Source organism: Protopterus annectens, chromosome 4.part1 (assembly GCF_019279795.1).
Source record: "Protopterus annectens isolate FY-2018-M chromosome 4.part1, PAN1.0, whole genome shotgun sequence".
NCBI lineage: Eukaryota > Metazoa > Chordata > Ceratodontiformes > Protopteridae > Protopterus > Protopterus annectens.
In genome coordinates, this window is record NC_056734.1 from 74,546,351 (window position 1) to 74,566,979 (window position 20,629).

Below are 20,629 nucleotides of genomic sequence, written 5' to 3' on the forward strand. Positions count from 1 at the left end.
AGCCTAAACATAGCATTCATTTTCTGATGTTTATGCTTTCATTTTAGTAAAGCATATAAAATACATAGTGCTTATAGTCATTAAAATAATTTTTAGAAAAAAACTGGTATTGTTATAAATAAGTCTACTTTGACTTCTCTTAGTTAATTGACCATCCACAATCTAACAGGAATGATCCTGTCACCATCCAGTAGACCACTGTGATAAAGTAAACTAATTTCATCCAACTGTATATTTTTTTCAGGAGTGCTCTGCCCCACACACCAGGCTTTAAATACAGTACCTGTATGTCTGCAAAACTGTATGTGCTCAGACAGCTGGGAACACATGTATTTCCATTTCCTGTGAGTTTGTGCAATCTCAGAGGTAGTATATTCACAGACAGGTGGTGGACAAGCAGAAGCCCCCACTGGGAGATTGTAGAGGGGCATAGCCACCCATAAAAAGACCTCTTGGTACTATGCTATTGTTCATTTATTTTATAATCAGATAAATGGCAGATCAGTGTGGTTGGTAAACTGAGTATCAGTCTATTCATTATCATTCAGATCAAGCAGGGGATAATAAACCACAGTGCTCTGTAAATTGACTAAAGTGTGGACCAGTTTAACCTTGGTTACTTAACACACTCAGTACTTCAGCCTTCATGAAAAGAATATCTTTTACAAACAGATGAGAAACAAAGGCTTTTCAGCTAAGTACCTTATAACACAGGAATGTGTGTGTGTGTGTGTGTGTGTGTGTGTGTGTGTGTGTGTGTGTGTGTGTGTGTGTGTGTGTGTGTGTGTGTGTCACTGTGTGTGTTTTTTAACTGAAAACATAGTCACTTGAAGGAGATAGATGCCTTTTCAGGGGAGGAAGCATTCAACTGAATCCAAATATTAAAACAACAAAACAAAACAAAGTCAAAGCTCTGGATGTGATATTGTTTTAGCTATGTACGATGTGCCTGTGGGATTCAAGGCAGCACTGTAATGTGCGGCTCCACAGACAGCCAAACTGCAACTTCTTAAATCAACCATCTAAACTCTGCAGTAATCAAAGAAAAGAGTTGATTGAAATTCAGCAAATATCTTTGTGAGGAAATTCAATTGTTCCATAAGATCCCTATGTTTATAACCTTCCTTGAGGTATTATGTCTTTGATGTTTTTTTTTTTATTTTTTTTGGCTGAATAAAGTTGGAATTATTCTTATATCAGTGGCTGAGTTCGTTTTCTGGGTGCCTTGGACTATTTAAAGTATTTATTGGTGGCTTTGGCATTTTGTTTCTATGTCCTTGACGTTGTTATATAAAATTGTGCACCTTGCAAATGTTCTACATTCCAGGCTGTGGAATTCTGCCAACAATAAAATATTTCTATTTATTTTCTGACATTTTTAAACACTTCAGTTTTCTTCTGAAATAGTTTCAGTTTAGTATGCTTCACTGCATGAAAATAAATAGGAGTGGTAGCATATTTCTACAACTGGCAATCAGTGGAAAAACTCTCTTGTCACCTGTAAATTGTAAGATTCATTAGTCATTTAACCAACTTTAGTATCAAAAGTAGCTCCAGACCTTTAACAGTACACACTATCCATTCACTTGTTGTGACTGGATGTGTAAAATATAATATTATATATATATATATATATATATATATATATATATATATATATATATATATATATATATATATATGTGTGTGTCCCTCAACCTTTTAGAGCAAGAAATCTGGACAAAGACATAAATAATGGGGGGACAAATACCCCAGTATAGAGGCACTTTTTAAATATTTCTTTTACAAACTTAGAAAGTTGATAGAATAACAGGTTTTGCATTAGCATTAATTTTCTGAAAGGTATGGAGTCTTAAACCCTATTGTCTGACATTATTTTCTGACTTCAATCCTCTGTCTGGCAAACGGTTTGATGGTGATCAACACATGATTCAGCAAAACAGACAGTCACAAGATCACATACAAGAGTGGCCATCATTCCTTCTAATAAAGGCAGCACCACTGGGATTGCAATGTCATTCCTCAGTGAAACAGCTGTCCCACAGCATATGACCACAATCAGCTGCAAGCAGTGGTCAGAGAAGGCTCAAAGTTCAACAGAGGCTAGGCTGAAGACCAGGAAACTGACTGGAGCAAAAGTACAAGAATTCAAGGAAAGATTTGGGCCACCTCAGGAAGAAGAGGAAATAAGAGAAGATGAAGAAGAATGGCAGCATTTTAAAAGAGCATGTGTGGGGAATACAGAACAGATATGTTACCAATCCGGGTATAGAATAAGGTACATAAGGAAAACTAGTGGTAGCATGCAGAACTCAAAGAAGTTATCAAAAGAAAGAAGGAAGGCAGGTAAAAGTGGGAGATAGAAAAGATGGACCAGGCTAGGAAGGAACACTGCTTTGCTAACAAAGAGGCTAATAAACCAGTCACAGTGGCAAAGAACAAAGCACCAGAGACATTCAACCAGATTCTAGAAAGTGACTCAGCAGATGCAGCAAAGATCTCGATCAGGTTGCAAGACAAAGACAGAAAGATAAAGAGGACAGTCATCAGGCACCCTTCATAAGGGATGCCAATAACAATCTGCTGACTGGCCCACAGGACATTAAAGGTAGATGGAAAGAGTACTTCCAGCATCTTCTGAATGAAGAAAATCCAACATGACCTGTACTGCCCGAACACAGTCTAAGATGAAAGAGGAAGAAGAACCATCATAGAAGAAGTAAGAACAGCACTAAGGAAAACGAAGTCAGGGAAAGTAGTAGGCTCAGATGAGGTCACAGCAGATATGATCAAGATGTTGGGTGAGATAAGGGGTTAAATGGTTTCATAAGGTACTTGTAACAGTATGGAGAGACATGCATATCCCATGATAACTGAAGAATAAGCTTGGCGAGATGTGTACAAGAACTAAGGGGACATTCACAATGGCAGGCAGTGCAGAGGTATAAAAATCCTGTCAGAACGCATGAAAGTTCTGGGGAGGGTAAATGATAAACAAATGCTAAAAGAAATAAAAAGTAACATGGGGGATGAGCAGTTCATTTAAAAGTCTGGGCACAGTGTAACCAACATGTTTGCAGTGGAACAGATAGTTGAGGAGAGGTTAGAGATAAGGAAAGAGTCCAACTGGGCATTCCTAGTTGTGTAAAAAGCATATGACAAGATCCAAAGAAAGCTGATTTGGGCTGTGCTGTGGTGGCTCAAAGTCCAGGAAACGCTGATAGAATTAGTGCAGGCTATGTGCAAGGATCTGGTAGCTCAAATACAAACAGTGTTCGGACTCACAGAAGTGTGATTATGGTTTGCCTCTACATCCCTGCTGTTCATACTGGTTATGGACTGCATAGCAAACAGGTGGAAGGGAACAGATTATCAAAGCTGCTGCATGCAGATGATGTAGCATTACAAGCAAACTCTGAATAAGAGCTTCAGAAAATGCTAGGGGAGTGTATTGCAAAACTGAAGGCATATGGAATGCAACTGAGTACAGACAAAACAGTTGTTGTGGCAGGAAATGGGAGAAATCAGAAGCTAAAAGTAGAGAGAGAAGGGAAAGAGGGAAATAAGTGAACAGATTCAAGTGTCTTGGAGGGGCGGTTCAGGAGAATGGAACTGATTGTGGAGTTAAAAGCTAGAGTCAGAGGCTCTGCAGCCAGCTGAAACAGAGGGTCAGGGTAGTGTGTGACAAAAGAATGCCAAAGAAGCTGAAAGGTAAGGTATGCAAAACAGTGGTACAACCAGTATTACTGTACGATACAGAAGCTTGGGCAGTGAAGGCAGAGCAGCTGTGGAAGCTAGAGGTGATCAAGCTGAAGTGTCTGAGACAGGTGGTAGGATGCACACTGTTGAACATATGAAGAAATGAAGACATCAGATTACAAGCCAACGTAGCTCCAGTTGCAGAGAAGCTCAAAGGGGACATATTATGGTGGTTTAAGAATATGTGATGGAAAGCAGAGGGCAATCTGGTGAGCAAGATTTGGAAGAGAAGGCAGAAGGCAAGAGAAAGAAGATCACTGGGCAAAGAAATGGATGGATTGCATGAGAGAAGACCTGCAATAGTTAGGCATGACCACCAAAGAAGGTAGGATAAAGTGGCACTGACTGGAGAAAGATAATGAGAGTTGGCGTGACACCCTAACCATGCAGAAAATGGGAAAAAGGTGTGTGTGTACCTTTATATGTATGTATATATAAAATACATGGTAAGGCGCACCTTGAATAGAAATTATTGCACACCAAGTGCATTTTCATGTGTGAAGCGTACCATAATAACTGTCCAATGCACAACTCAGCATGTGCTGTTGCACTTATGAAATGATTATTTTTTTAACTGTCAGTTTTTAGGGAGACTTACGTTACATATTTTATGTATCTTCCTTAGTGTATCACATTGTCTGATTGCTTTTCTCAGATCATTTTGAGTGTGTGTGTGTGTGTGTGTGTGTGTGTGTGTGTGTGTGTGTGTGTGTGTGTGTGTGTGTAAATATATATATATATATATATATATATATATATATATATAAATATAAATATATATATTTCTCTCTCTAAATATGTATATAAAATACATGCACAAACACATGCATGGACTTGCGTGTCTGTGAATATGTGTGTGTGCGCGCGCGCGCCCGCACCTGTGTGGAATCCTACTTTGAATTTTTTTTTTATTCAATTACTTAAATGGTGACACAAGTATGTTTATTTCATGATAGAATTGCAGTTAGTTTCACATTCTGCATAGGGAAAAATGCCATTATTGTGGAGTCTGTGTTTCATTAACAAACAAGCAAGCTGTTGCAGTTGTTGAGAAACTAATGACATTTCATATTAAATACTGAAGTAAATCTTTTCTTCATTGCTTATTGCTGTTATGTACAGGATGCTGTAAGTGTGCAGTTCTTGTTTTTACCTAGATTTATTTCTTTATTGAAGCAGTATTACTCACTGCATTTCTAATATATCAGGTTAACAAAAACAGTTGATCTTGAGATTCAGCTACTTTTTAGGAGGGGGCAAACAAGCAAAATGTGTGTGTGTGTGTGTGTGTGTGTGTGTGTGTGTGTGTGTGTGTGGTATTCTGTTTTTTTACTGCTGTTGCTTTTTCAACTCATTTTTACTATATACTTCAGCATTATACTGTCATAGTAAAAGAAATCTAAATATTTTGTAATTTCATAATTACTTAGCATATTCTTACTGAAATCATAATTTATTTAAAATTTACACCAAATAAAACAATAAGACATAGGGTGTTTTCCATACCAATAAGGTTAAGTCCTGAATGATAGTCAAAGGCATTGATTCCTTGACTGATGTTCAGTGATGAAGTTCTGAGATGTGACTTTTTCTTTCCTTGCCATCCCAGCACCACTGTATTTGCATCACTCGTGGCACATGATACAATAGCTTCCAGATTGCTAATGTATTTCACTAATCGAAAAAGAAAATTCATTACTTGTGTTTTCTACACACAGAAAAAAAAACTTCCAACAAACATGTACGAACAAATTGCATAAACATAATTGCATTTGTAGGCCTGTGATACTTCATTCATCTTTTACACCATAATGACAATGACATAAAAGCATGGACATTTTTCTTTGATTTGGATATAGAATGTGTGTGTGTGTGTGTGTGTGTGTGTGTGTGTGTGTGTGTGTGTGTGTGTGTGTGTCTTTTGGCTGCTAATACTGAACTATCTGCTTATAGAATGGAACACAAAAGATTCAAAGTACAAGTCTAGGTTTATGAAAAACATTACTAATACCTTCAAAAGAGCATCAAAGTGCAAGGACAGCATTATGAAATTCATTACAGTAATGTTTAAATGTTAGCATATGATTACTTTCATAAACATATTCGTTTTAAGCTCATTACTATTCCTTCAGTGTTACGGTGATGCAGTTGATGCCATTACTGTTCTACATACTGTTACCGATTTGACAAGCTACTTATGATGATGAAATTGATGCAATCCCTTTAAAAAGTTTACCAATCTCTTAGATGTTCTGCTAGAATTGTTGCTTCAAAGAAATTGCAATACCTTCTGAGTAAGTGTGCATCAAGGATAGTACTGATCTGTCATTGAAACAAGATGACAACAGAAAGGTTGGATGGCATTTTTAAAGGAATTAAGTTACTGAAACAGCTTTTTGACAGAAAAGTAAAGGATAGAAAGGATTAAATATGTATAAATGGCAGCAGTCAAAGAGACAAAGAACAAACAACGGATTGGAGATGGTAGAGGGAGGTCGGGCGGGTTAGATTTTGGTATCAAGTGGCAATCAATGGAAAAACTACAGGCTGAATTTGGGGTGGCTGAAAGCAAAAATGCTTATACACTGCAGTGAAAAGGAAAGCCCATGACCTGAAATGGTACTGGCGGGAGAGGGAGAGGGTGGCAGAGTTTATAAATACTTTAGAAGACACTAGAGAATGGATAGGAAATGTAAATATGATTCTGTCCAAAGTATATAAGATGATGATAAATCTGAAATTTAGGACAATCAAGAGAATGAAAGAACTCTGTGAAAGAGGAGTTATAACAGAGATCCCTAGTTTAGTGTGGACTCAAATTCATCAGTTCTCAAGATACGCCACTAAGTCAAATAAATTCCAGATTTTTGCATGGAAGTATCTCTATTGATATTTTTATATTCTGTCTAAAATAAAAATGGTCTCGATGGCAGATGAGGGCTGCTAGAGATGTGACAGATACGGGCTTATATTTTTTTTCTGGGAACATGAAAGACTAAAGAGGTTTAAGAAGGCTTTACAGGAACTGATTGATAAAATAGTAGATGGGCATTTTGAGATTACCATGAGAGTTCATCTACACACACATATATATATATATATATATATATATATATATATAATTAGTGGGAGTTACAACACTTTGTGTTTTGATATTTTATACCTTCAACATTTTGGCATGAATATATACATCTGGATATATATATCTATCTATACAGAGATATATGTATATATGTATATATATATATATATATATATATATATATATATATATGTGTGTGTGTGTGTGTGTGTGTGTGGGGGGGGGGTGTATAAACACACACACACACACACACACACACACACACACACACACACACACACACACATACATATACATGGGATCCATGCAGATGTTCGAAGTTTCACTTCTTCAAACCCACTTCACCGAGCCCACTTGTTCGAAGTAGTGAAACTTTAAACATGGACTTCAGCAGTCACACTACAGTACGGAATGGGAATATTCCTTTTTCCCTGCTGTAGTGTGATCTTGGAGTTGGTATATTTAAGTAGGGGGGTGCGGGACACAGGCACCCATGGGGGTGCAGGGGGGCTTGCCCCCCCTGCAAAAACATGTTTTGGTGGGGGGGGGGTTGTTTTTTTTTGGGTTGCCCGGGGAACTAGACTTCAGAGAAAGTGCACTTTCGCTGAAGTGAACTTTCGCTGAAGTGTTCTTTCGATGTAGAGCAGTAGACCCATATATATATATATATATATATATATATATATATATATATATATATATATATGTATGTGTATATATATGTATATATATATATATATATATATATATATATATATATGTATGTATAGAGGCATATATATATATATATATATATATATATATATATATATATATATATATATATATATATATATACATACAGTGGATATAAAAGGTGTATACACCCCTGTTAAAATGCCAGGTTTTTATGATATCAAAAAATAAGATAATAATAAATAATTTCAAAACTTTTCCCACCTTTAATGTGACCTATAAGCTGTACAATTCAATTGAAAAACAAATCTGTTAGGGGAAAAATATTGCAAATAAAAAATGTACAATAAGTTGGTTGCATAAGTGTGAACATCCTTAAACTAATACTTTGTTGAAGCATCTTTTGCTTTAATTGCAGCATTCAGTTTTTTTGGGTACACACCTGCCATCAATTAAAAATACTCTGATTAACCCCAAATAACAGTACCCGGAACTGCTGGCGAGATGGCAGAAACTAAATTTAGAGATGAGCTCAAATTATATTAAACTTTAGTTTTTTATCCCTGAAGAAGAGACTTTAAGAACATCCATCCTACAACAACAACAAGCCCTATATGAAAGGTTTAAACCAGGGCTAGTAGACCGTGCTTTAAGCACCGTACTGGATGGAATTTTAGTATATGAAAGGCGTCTGTTGCAGCAAAAACACAACAAAATTGATATGGATACAAAGGATTTTGAGGAAGGCCATGTCTTCACTTGGCCCAGGGTGAATCAAACACATGGGCTAAACAATACTTATAGAAATTGTGTTAATAATATCCAAGACAATTATAGACATGGACATGATACTAATGACATGAATAGAGATAATAGCAATGATAAGAATACAGAGAAAACGAAAAAAATTCATAGAGATGTTATTAATCATGCTAAAGCTCACAACTCTAATAATAATCCTAACACATCAGAGCCATCCAACATAGCACCTGCTGAAAGGGTAGTAGGTACCACTTCATTGGTACCCCCTTCAACAATTTGTAATCATGATTCAACCTTGAATAATGACATTAACACCAGTAAAGCGATGACAGTTATACAACAGGTGGTACGACCTAAAGTCTTTCAAGCCACTAGGTTGAGTGGTGATAATGAACATTTCAATGGTATGGATTTTCCACAATTTCCCCTCCCCATTTCTATGGAAAAGGGGATAAAGAGAGGCCGCTCTGTCAGCCGAGGCAGACAGAAGCGGAAATTGTCAGTAGAGAGACACTCAAATCAGTGACTGAAGAAAATGTGGCAACAGATGGAAACCACATAGTATCGAACATTTCAAAAAGGAACTTGGATATAGACGAATTTAGGGTCCTAAATAAAGGCCTTAATTTCATTCCTACAAGCAACAATAATTTAACAAATGTTTTGATTGATGTGAGAATGTTCCTTAGAAATGTAATGTTGCAGTATGAATTTGAGAACAGTACTATGGAATACAAATGTAATTTTAGAAAACCAAGCGTTTATATGCCTAATAACCATCCATTAGTAGAAGCATTTTATAGACTGGTAGAAGATGACTTACATGCCTTCTATAATGAAAGTAGTTATAATAAAGGTCATAATAAAACTCATAAATTTAATTTGACATATAAGGATTGAATAGCCCTACGAAGGCTACAAAATGACCCAGACATAGTCATTAGACCAGCAGATAAAGGAGGTCCTGTGGTTATCATGGATAAAGAGGGATATCGAGAAGCTATGTATGAAATGTTAAGTGACATCAAATACTATCAAATCGTTAGTAAGGATAAAGTAGATGATATCAGATATAGGATGTCTTCAATGATACATGATTTAGTCATGAGTTTTAGTATCTCACAAGAACTGGGTAAATATTTTGAGATAGAACATCCTATGGTTCCGGCCATACAGGGCCTACCCAAAATCCACAAGAATAGTTTAAATCCCACACTACGACCTATAGTTTCAGGAAAGAGGTGGTGTACTGAACCATTTCCAGTATATGTAGAAAAAATTCTTCGACCAGTATTAGAAAAGAATATAATAGTTCTCGAAGACACCAAACAATTATATAGTTTTACAAATATGTCAGTAATGCATTCCAGCAGTTTATTTTTAATATTGGATGTACAATCCTTGTTCACTGTCATCCCGAATGAACAAGGTATAATATCAGTCAAGGGAGATTTGAACAAACACAGTGATCTTGACAATAATAAGATTGATTTAGTTTGCCTCTTCCTTGAAGCAATTTTAGAGAATAATATTTTTGTTTTTGAAGAAAAATTCTATATACAGTGTGATGGCGTAGCTATGGGCACTTCTTGTGCCAATAGCTATGCCAACATGGTTTTAGCATTATGGGAAGAGGAATGTTTATTCACAATTGAATTGTTCAAGAAATATGAGTTATTTTATCGACATTTTGTCGACAATGTCTTTTTAATTTGGAATGGAAAGGTTGAAGAATTAGAAATGTTTATAAATATAATGAATAGTATGACATGATATTTAAAATTCATTACGAAGTATTCTGAGAGTAAGATAGAATATTTGGATGTGTATGTGGAGAAAGTAATGGGCAACTATACTAACACAAGAGTTTTTAGAAAAACAAGCCAAAGGAATAGCCTGCTACATAGAAGCAGTATGCACCCGGCCTACATTTTTAAAAACATAATAAGAGGGCAAGGAATGAGGATTTCTAGATTAAACGCAGCAGATATGGGATATCAAGAAGAGTTAGCAAGATTTAAGAACAGATTACTTATTAGAGGATATAATGAAATAGAAATAGAAAGTGGTTGTCAGATCTAAACGTTTTAAGAGAAGATAGAGCGGCCCCATATTTTTCTAATAAAGTTAACCCAATCAGTGAAACAAGGAAGGAAATTAGTTGTACTAAGATTCCTATGTTTTACACTAATGATAATGGGGTGATATATGATACAATAAACAAACACTGGAAAATACTTACCACCAATGATGATTTTAAGAACATTATAGGAGAGAGACCAGTTTTTAGATTTAAAAACAAACCCAATTTGAAGAGGTTACTATGCCATCCTATACATAAGGATATTTGTATAAGGGAAATAGGAACAATGCCCTGTGGAAAATGCAATTTTTGTGGATTTATAACACAGCCAGATTTATTCATCCAGATACTGGTAGAGAATATAGGTTTTATGTCAATGCAGACTGTGGAACTTCATATATAGTCTACCTGGCAGTATGTGATACATGTTCAGCATTTTATATTGGAAAAACCAACAGGACTTTTCGAACTAGAATCAGAGAACATCTATATGCAATAAGAATTAGATATATCAACAATGCTTCAGCTAAACATGTAATAAGCCAGGGTGACTTTCATAATTTTAGTTTCATGGCTATAGACATAGTTACACCTATGATTAGACAAGGAGATATCAGAAATGGCACTGAAAAGAAAGAGATAAACTGGATCCTAAGGTTAAGAGCAGATATCAGCTTAGGACTCAACGAAAGAGCCTCCCTTAAACCCATTTTGAAATCCCGTAGACCACAGGTTTTTCCTAAATAAAGTATATTAATGTAAGTAGGTTTCCTTCTCGCATAAACATCCTACATTCTTATTTGTTTTCATACTATTTTATACAAGCTCAGTATATGTATGTGTTTTTATTAAATTTATAGGATGGCTATGCTTGTAATAGTTAGGTTTTAAATTAACAGAATTTTATAACAATATATTATTTAATAATTATATAATTATTCAATTGACTAATAAACTTGAGATACTATATAAGGACTGAATTTTGAGATAGGTGTGTCTTGGTCTGATGAAGCGACAGTGAAAGTGCTTACCGTGTACACCAATAAAGTCTGGATTTTGTGTTTAACAGTGGAAGTTGGTCTTTCAACAGAAAAAGTTTGTAATTTACTGCTGCATGGTTGCCTCTGCATTATCTTCTTTGCTGATTATATATATATATATATATATATATATATATATTTATATATATATATATATATATATATATATATATATATATATATATATACAGTGGATATAAAAAGTGTACACACCCCTGTTAAAATGCCAGGTTTTTATGATATCAAAAAATGAGACCATAATAAATAATTTCAAAACTTTTCCCACCTTTAATGTGACCTATAAGCTGTACAATTCAATTGAAAAACATCTGTTAGGGGAAAATATAGAAAATAAAAAATGTACAATAAGTTGGTTGCATAAGTGTGAACACCCTTAAACTAATACTTTGTTGAAGCATCTTTTGCTTTAATTACAGCATCCAGTTTTTTTGGGTGCACACCTGCCATCAATTAAAAATACTCTGATTAACCCCAAATAAAGTTCAGCTGTCCTAGTAGGATTTGACTGACATTTACTCAGTTGCCTGCTACAACAACAGCCATGGTCCACAGGGAGCTTACAAAGCATCAAAGGGGTCTCACTGTTGAAAGGTATCAGTCAGGAGAAGGGTACTGTCAGAAAAATATGTATTCAATATATCAACTGTTAGAAAGACATATATGCAGACATATATAAGCTGTGTGGTCAGGCATATATAAATGTGCTCAAATCTATATGAAGAGCAAAGGTTGAAAAATAGTATAATATGTAATGCATTTAATTCTGTTTTACTAGAATAATAGTAGAAATGAACTCGCATATTATTGCTTGAAGCATAAGCTGCAGTGTGATTAGAAACTTGGCCTTGGCAGCTCGGCTGGCTCATGTCTGTCAGTGAAAGATTATTTTGCAAAGTTAGAAAATAATGAATCTGTGTGCATGTGTATCTTTTCCTGCTTCCACCAGAAGAATGGCCTTGTGCGCACTATCAGAGATAATGTCCAGCTGGTGAACAGAGAGACAAAGAAATGTATTAAAGAGACATTCATCCATTGTGTTCGAGCTAATCTAAGAGCCTTGAATTGGCTACATCCTCGGAAGGACATTGTGAATGACCAGGTGCTTTGCAAGGCTGTAATATTCTCATGGGAAAGTAACTTTTTAAAAATTGTAATATCAGCATTTTTCTTATGAATGGTCATGATGTAAAGACCCTGTCACTGACCACGTCAGTGAGGTGGGCAAAAGCTGATTGTAAAACCTATAAAATATCAGGTATTTCCTAAATAAAGCTAGACAAAATTCTGTACAAGTTTGTGTATGGTTTTTTGCCTCCTAATGTACATTAGAGTATACGTATAGTAGATACTTGAGTTTCCTGCATTACTGTCTGTTATTGACTGTCATTTTAAAATGCCTAATGATTTTTACAGTCTGATTTTAACAATTTATTTAACATTTTGGTCCTAATCGTGCCGGAATTCCCTTGGTAAGCTGCAGGTCACAGAGTGCATGGGTGGTTATAAATCTGCGAGGAGAAGCTGCCAAACCAAAATGGTTCTTCTTAAAGTGAAAAGACCTCCGACTGAATTGTTGTGTGTAAAGAGGCTGTCCACTTTCTGATCTGTGGCTGAAAAGCGGAAGACTGGGCCCCAAGAAGACAAAACAGCAGTAAGCGGGAGGCTCAGGTAAGAAGAATTTCCCTCTTTGTCTTTGTTTTAGATCAGGGACCAGGTTACACTGTGCTATTGCTAAGGTTTGTGATAGCAGGGAGAGAGAGAGTCGAAGTATTGTATCTTGAGTCATAGATCAGGGAATAACAAAGCAAAGTAAACAGTCATTCTAGACACTACTGTGGATATGGGGAAATAAGATACCACGTGGTACAAGAGAAGGGTTACGTAACAGTCTTTTTAAGACATGGGAGATCAGTGCACTAAGAGATCACGAGATCTGCCCCTAACGGATAATGTGAAGCATATGCAATTGCAGTAAGCAGATAATGTGAGATATTTTGCAAAATGTGTTAACAACTATAAATTTGATAGTAAACTAGATAAACTTTCACTAGTTAAACTCCTTAAACAAGCTTTAATCTGATGCAGGGCGTCAGGCAAAAGAAAAACAGCACCAACTAGGCATACCTCAAGCACATAGGTGGATTGAGGAAGCAAATTGTAAAAAAAACAAAAGCTTAAAAATTCTGAAACATTTTTAGACAACAGAGTGAAAGGTCTAACAGACAGAATCTCTAAAAAATGAAAACTTAGAGCAGACTGGACTTGCATTAATTAATGCATACAACAGGAAAATGAGACAATAGATGGATATTATGCTAGATTATTAAAATGCTTTAAACAACAATTAAAAAAATACATTTTTAAAAGGTTGCATTGCCTCTGTCAGTAGCTTATTACAAGGCATATGATAGATCACTGAACAAGCAGGCTGCAAGCCTTACTTGAGTATGCTAGACATACTGAAAGACACTTTAATAGTAAAAAGAAAAAAAGGCACAAGTCTTCACTGCTGAAGACGGAGCTGAAGTATTTGTATTACAGTCAGATAAAAAGGGCATCTAGCTAGGGACTATAAACAAAATAAGAAAGCAATGACAGAAGATAAAGGAGATGTGGACTGACTATATGATAGTGATAATAACCAAAAATCATCAGGAAAGGTTAATAAACAAAAAGAAAATGTGAATGTAGTAGAGGGAATAGAGGAAGTACAAACAGATGTAGAGGATAAAAATGAAAATAAAATTTTAGATTTAGCATTGTTGAGCCTGGAGCTCTACCTAGCAGATACAAAACCAGAAGTAACACTTCTGGTGGAGGGAAGAAAAGTCAAATTCCTGTGTGACTCAGGAGCGTCACGGACTTTGATACACCCCTCCAAGTTACCAAAACATTCTGAATCACCTGATTATATATTAGTAAAAGCAGCAAATGGACAGCTATACAGGGAACCACTTTCCCATAATATAGCAATAACTGACCCTGTTTCAGGTATGACTCAGAAAAGTAAAATTGTAGTTTCTGCAAAATATCCAGTAAACTTACTGGGAAGAGACCTTGTGCAGATATTTGGCATAGCAGTAGTTCCTACCATGCAGGGTATGGAAGCACAAAGACAAATGGATGCTTTTGTGGTGTGATCAGAGGGTGAAGCCTATTATTGGTACAGCCAGGACCTAGTTATGACTGGTCCAAGGGCAGTAACCAAAGAACTGATAAACGTAGCCATCAGTAAGGTACCCTCCCTTGACACTGATCAGCAGCACTTGTTACATTGTACTCCATACTACTGTAGCACACCAGGACCTGATAAGGAATATAAGTAAGAATCCTGCTGACAGATTAATATTACGAACTTTATGTTGGGATACTGAGGGAAACAGTGTAGTAAGCTGTTCATTACCTCAGGATTTCATGAGATTGTATAAGTCCAATAGACTGCCACATGTCAGCTTGACAAAAAACAAAAGTGTTAAATGGGCAGACTCAAAAAAAAAAAAGGTAACAAAATGGGAGAACAGACTGATTTAAAAATGTCAAAACAAGAGATACAAAAACAAAAAACTGAATTGGTTGACACAGACACATACAGCTGTACACTTGCAATCTAGTAAGGACAGCTGATTAGCATTTTTATTAAAAGAAAAAGAAGAGGCCTTGTGTAAAATTCCAACAACTCTGTGGTCAACAGGCAAGTTAAATGTAGGGCTTATTCAAGCAGCAGGACCAGTTACAATTACCCCAAAGTCAGCTTTTAGACCACAGAAAAGACAATACATTTTGGAAAAGAATGCAAAAGTAAAAATTAAGCCTATAATAAGCAGCATTACTCAAAAAGGAGTACTGGTAGAATCTCCTGATTCACCATGTGATACACCTATTTCCTGTTAAAAAGCAAACGGGAAAATGGCAAATGGTACAAGATTTATGAGCTGTAAATAATGCAGTAATACCTAGAGCACCTACGGTGCCAGACCCACATACCTTGTTAAATGATTTAAAGCCACAACAGAAGTATTTTACTGTGGTAGATATAAGCAATGCTTTCTTTTCAATACCTATACATCCTGATAGTCAATATTGGTTTGCATTTACATTTCAGGGTAAAAGGTATACATATACTCGACTACCACAGGAATATTGTGAGAGCCCAATAATATTTGCACAAAAAATGGCTAGCAACCTGGCAGGGTTTACCCCACCAGAAGGTAGTCAAATTTTACTTTATGTAAATGACATCTTGCTAGCAGCACCCAGCAGCAGTGCAGGGTGGATACAGTAGCATTATTAAAATTTTTAGTAATACAAGGACACAAAGTAAACAGAAGTAAGTTACAACTTTGGAAAAAAAAAACACAGGTTAGATACCTGGGATATGTGATATTCAATAAAGGTAAAATACTAGATAATGGGAAAGAGAAAAGAAAAAAAAAAAACAGCAATTTTGCAAGCACCCAAACCAACAACTAAAAAAGAAATAATGTCTTTCTTAGGTACAACTAATTTTTGTTGGAGCTGGGTACCAAATTATTTTACAATGGAAAACAAAAGCAGAAATGGCTTTCTGCAGGTTGAAGCAGTTAATAGCTTCTTCATTAGTTTTAAGACTTCCAAGTTATCACAAACGGTTTTTTTTAGACCATAGATTGTAAGCAATGGTACATGACATCAGTATTAAAGCAACAACATGGGGATAAGCAATGCCCCATAGCTTACTATTCATCACAGTTAGACCCAGTGGTGCAATCTTTGCCTCACTGTGTACAAGCAGTAGTTGCAGCAGCAATGGCAGTGCAGGCTCCAGCCTCAGTGGTGTTATTCCACCCTCTCACATTGAGAATGCCTCATGCAGTTGCAATAATTCTGCTACAAGAAAAAGTTGCATACCTTTCTCCTGCTAGACATCTTTCATGTATGACCATACTGCTGAGTCAACCTCATATAAACAGTTAGCTTTACCTAGACAAGATCTTACAGATATGCCCTTGGATGATGCTGAGGTGACATATTACGTGGATGGCTCATGCAGAAGGGGTCCTACAGGGAAAGATCTGGTGGGGTATGCAGTAGTTACAGACACTAAAATTTTAGAAGCACAAACTTTGCCACACAACTTGTATGCTCAAGCAGCAGAACTGGTAGCTTTGACAGGAGCATGTATTTTAGTAAAAGGCAAAAAAGTGAACATATATACTGATAATCAGTATGCTTTTTCTACAGTGCATGTGTTTGCACAACAATAAAGAAAATAGAGGGATAATTACATCCAGTGAAAAACCTATTAATCATGCGCAATTTATTTTGGAGCTATTAGAATCTATTCAGTTGCCTACCAAATTAGCTATTTGTAAATGTGTAGCTCATACAAAACAACAGGATAAAATTTCAAAAGGTAATGCACGAGCTGATGCAGCTGCAAAGCAAGCAGCCTCAGACTCAGAAACTTTATTTTTGAATGAGAAATTACAACCCTTTGAGATTTTAGATTTAGACATGTTAAAAACAATGCAAATGCTTACTACAAAAGCAGAAAAACAAAACTGGGTAAAACAAGGTGCAATTTTTGAAAATGGACTGTACATTTCCAAAGGGAAAAAAAAAACAATATTGCCGTCTAATTTATTTAGATATGCAGCTTTGTTGAGCCATGGGCAGAGCCATGTCTCAACAGGGGGGATGGTACAGTTAGTAAATAAAATATTCCAAACATATGGATACATAAATTATACAATAAAATTTTGTGCAGCTTGTCATACTTGTAACAAGCACCATGCACAAGGAGCATTTAAAAACAAGCAAGGAGTTTCCTACACCACCATATCCATTCCATACTATTTGTATGGACTTCATAGAGTTGAATAAATGTGAAGGAAAGAAATACTGTTTAGTGATCATAGATATGTTTTCAAAATGGGTAGAAGCTTTTCCAACCAGGAATCCGGATGCAGCAACAGTGGCAAAGGCCCTAGTAAAGGAAATAATTCCTAGATTTGGCATACCGGAAAGAATCTATAGTGGCAATGGGACACATTTTGTCAATCAGACAATTCAACAACTTGGGAGATTTTTTGGGATTTCCTTAAGGAATCACTGTGCTTACCACCCACAGTCAGCAGGACTGGTGGAGAGGTACAATGGGATTTTAAAAACAAGTTAAGGAAGTTGATGAGTGAGACTCAGAAGAATTGGATTTGCTGTTTACCTCTAGCATTGCTGAGCATGAAAACAGTAACAAATGTAAAGGGTTTGATCCCCTTTGAAGTAGTATTTGGAAGGGCATATTATGTGCCTCAGTAAAAAGCTCTCATGCCTGCAGAGCTGGAGGCTGACAGTTCACTAGCTAATTATATAAAGAAACTGTTAATAAATAAATCTGTTTTGCAGTTTAACTCTTTTTCAGACAAAAGAACTTTCAGCTGAATAAGAACTTTGTGACTGATACACAAGGGCAAAATGGCCAAGAGTAAAGCAAACAAAAAGCAGAGCAACCCAAGAACTATTGCATAATTATTTTCTTTGGCAGTGCATTTGTTGACTAAATATGACAATTTTTCTCTTATTGTGGTTTTTCTCTGCACTCAACCACACGAGTAAAAGTGAGAAGACGTGATGAACTGTTTATAGACTGGCATCCAAACTTTAACACATACCTGGCCATGAAGCAAGTGTATACAGAGACTATAAACTTTTCAAATTGCTGGGTTTGTACAGCTATACCAACAGCATATAAAAGACTGTAATGTCCACTGTCCCTCTGGGGATAAAATGAGACTTTGGAAAGTTTTTTTATACAAAAACTGTGAGATCACAGGACAAAATTGCTTTATTTATACCTGTCACTCAAAAAGGCGTTGTATGTTTCTACAAAAGTGATACCCTCCAGGTGGGCTGGAGTAATGGTAATATAACAATGTCTTATAAATGTTACATTAAAGTCAAAAGTGGGGGTACTGTTTGTAATACTAACCATGATTCATATCTGAGTTCAATGAAAACTACATTAAATGCAGTATGTGACAATCCAGTCTTAACTAAGCAATTGTCTATTAAGGATAGAAAAATGTTTCATGCAGGGATAACACGTATTAGTACCAAAGTAATAATTTTATTTGTGGGAAAAAGGCATATGAATGGTTACCTGAGAATTGGTCCGTCAGTTGTTTTTTGGGTTATCTGGTTTCAGCAATAAGACATACTGCAGAATTACCTTTGGGTAAGATATGAAACGTAAGGAAAACAGCTCAAAAATCTGAAGGTCCAGTTAAGAAACCTGTGAATCCAGTTGGTAAAATCGAAGCTGGTTAAAAAGACCATAATTCAGTGAAAGACAAAAGTAAATTGACTCATATGGACTTGGGCAACAGTGTTATATCCAGGGCAGGAATACCACCAGCCTATGGAGCAGTCAAATCGATCTGGGAGCTGAGGAAGCTGTCAAGAAGTCATGAGCAATGCAACTTTTTCCACCCTAGAATTGGTGACTGATGAACTGAATGCAATAAAAACTGTTGTGCTACAAAATCGAATGGCTCTTTACTTCACCCTAGCGGCAAGAGGTGGTACACGAAGAAGAATGCTGTGCGTACATTCCAGACAACCAACATGAAATCAATGACCACCTAGAGGTAATTCAGCAAGTATCAGCAATGACTAAACCAGGCCCAAACCCACTGACGGACTTTTTCCAGAATCTGTTTTGGGGGGGGTGGGGTTCCATCCATCCTATTAAACATTTAATTGCTATTTGTGTGGGTATACTCCTAATAGGAGCATGTGTTTACTGTGAAATTCCCTGCATGAAAAGATTAATCAAAAATTTGTTGATATATCTGTTACTGAAACTTTTTACCAAAGTGTTAAAATTGAAAGATTAATTTCAGATGATGCTTTTTCTGAAATATAAAACCAGTGACTAGCTTAGCTGAAAGTCCTCAAAGGGAAAAAGCTAAGAAATGAAATAATATTGTTTATGTTTCTAATAGAATGAAATGCATTAACAGGAGGGAGAATGTCAGAAAAATATGTATTCAATATATCAACTGTTAGAAAGACATATATGCAGACATATATAAGCTGTGTGGTCAGGCATATATAAATGTGCTCAAATCTATATGAAGAGCAAAGGTTGAAAAATAGTATAATATGTAATGCATTTAATTCTGTTTTACTAGAATAATAGTAGAAATGAACTCGCATATTATTGCTTGAAGCATAAGCTGCAGTGTGATTAGAAACTTGGCCTTGGCAGCTCGGCTGGCTCATGTCTGTCAGTGAAAGATTATTTTGCAAAGTTAGAAAATAATGAATCTGTGTGCATGTGTATCTTTTCCTGCTTCCACCAGAAGAATGGCCTTGTGCGCACTATCAGAGATGATGTCCAGCTGGTGAACAGAGAGACAAAGAAATGTATTAAAGAGACATTCATCCATTGTGTTCGAGCTAATCTAAGAGCCTTGAATTGGCTACATCCTCGGAAGGACATTGTGACTGACCAGGTGCTTTGCAAGGCTGTAATATTCTCATGGGAAAGTAACTTTTTAAAAATTGTAATATCAGCATTTTTCTTATGAATGGTCATGATGTAAAGACCCTGTCACTGACCACGTCAGTGAGGTGGGCAAAAGCTGATTGTAAAACCTATAAAATATCAGGTATTTCCTAAATAAAGCTAGACAAAATTCTGTACAAGTTTGTGTATGGTTTTTTGCCTCCTAATGTACATTAGAGTATACGTATAGTAGATACTTGAGTTTCCTGCATTACTGTCTGTTATTGACTGTCATTTTAAAAATGCCTAATGATTTTTACAGTCTGATTTTAACAATTTATTTAACAGGTACAAAAAAAATTCCAAAGCATTGGATATACCATGGAACACAGAGAAGACAGTCATCAAAAAGCGGAGAAAATATGGGACAACAGTGATGTTACAAAGAACTGGACATCCCTCCAAAACTGATGAAAAGACAAGATGAAAACTTGTCAGGGAGGCTGAAAAGAGATGTACAGCAACACTGAAGGAGCTGCAGGAATTTCTGGCAAGTACTGGTTGTATACAACATGTGACAACAATCTCCCATAGTCTCCATATGTCTGGCCTATGGGGTAGGGTTGCAAGATGGAAGCCTTTTCTAACACAGAAAAACATCCAAGCCTGGCTAAAATTTGCAAAACAATACATCAAGTCTCCTCAAAGCATGTGGGAAA

General features: G+C 36.1%; 1 protein-coding gene across 1 annotated transcript in view; it reads right to left on the reverse strand.

Moving 5' to 3' along the window:
* The window catches only part of WDR49 (WD repeat domain 49), a 983,894-nt gene that overhangs the window by 636,082 nt on the left and 327,183 nt on the right, over positions 1–20,629 (reverse strand). Inside the window, exon 6 of the mRNA XM_044070738.1 lies at positions 5,266–5,433. Coding sequence (XP_043926673.1) covers positions 5,266–5,433 — 168 coding nt within the window. The remainder of the gene's footprint in view (positions 1–5,265; positions 5,434–20,629) is intronic.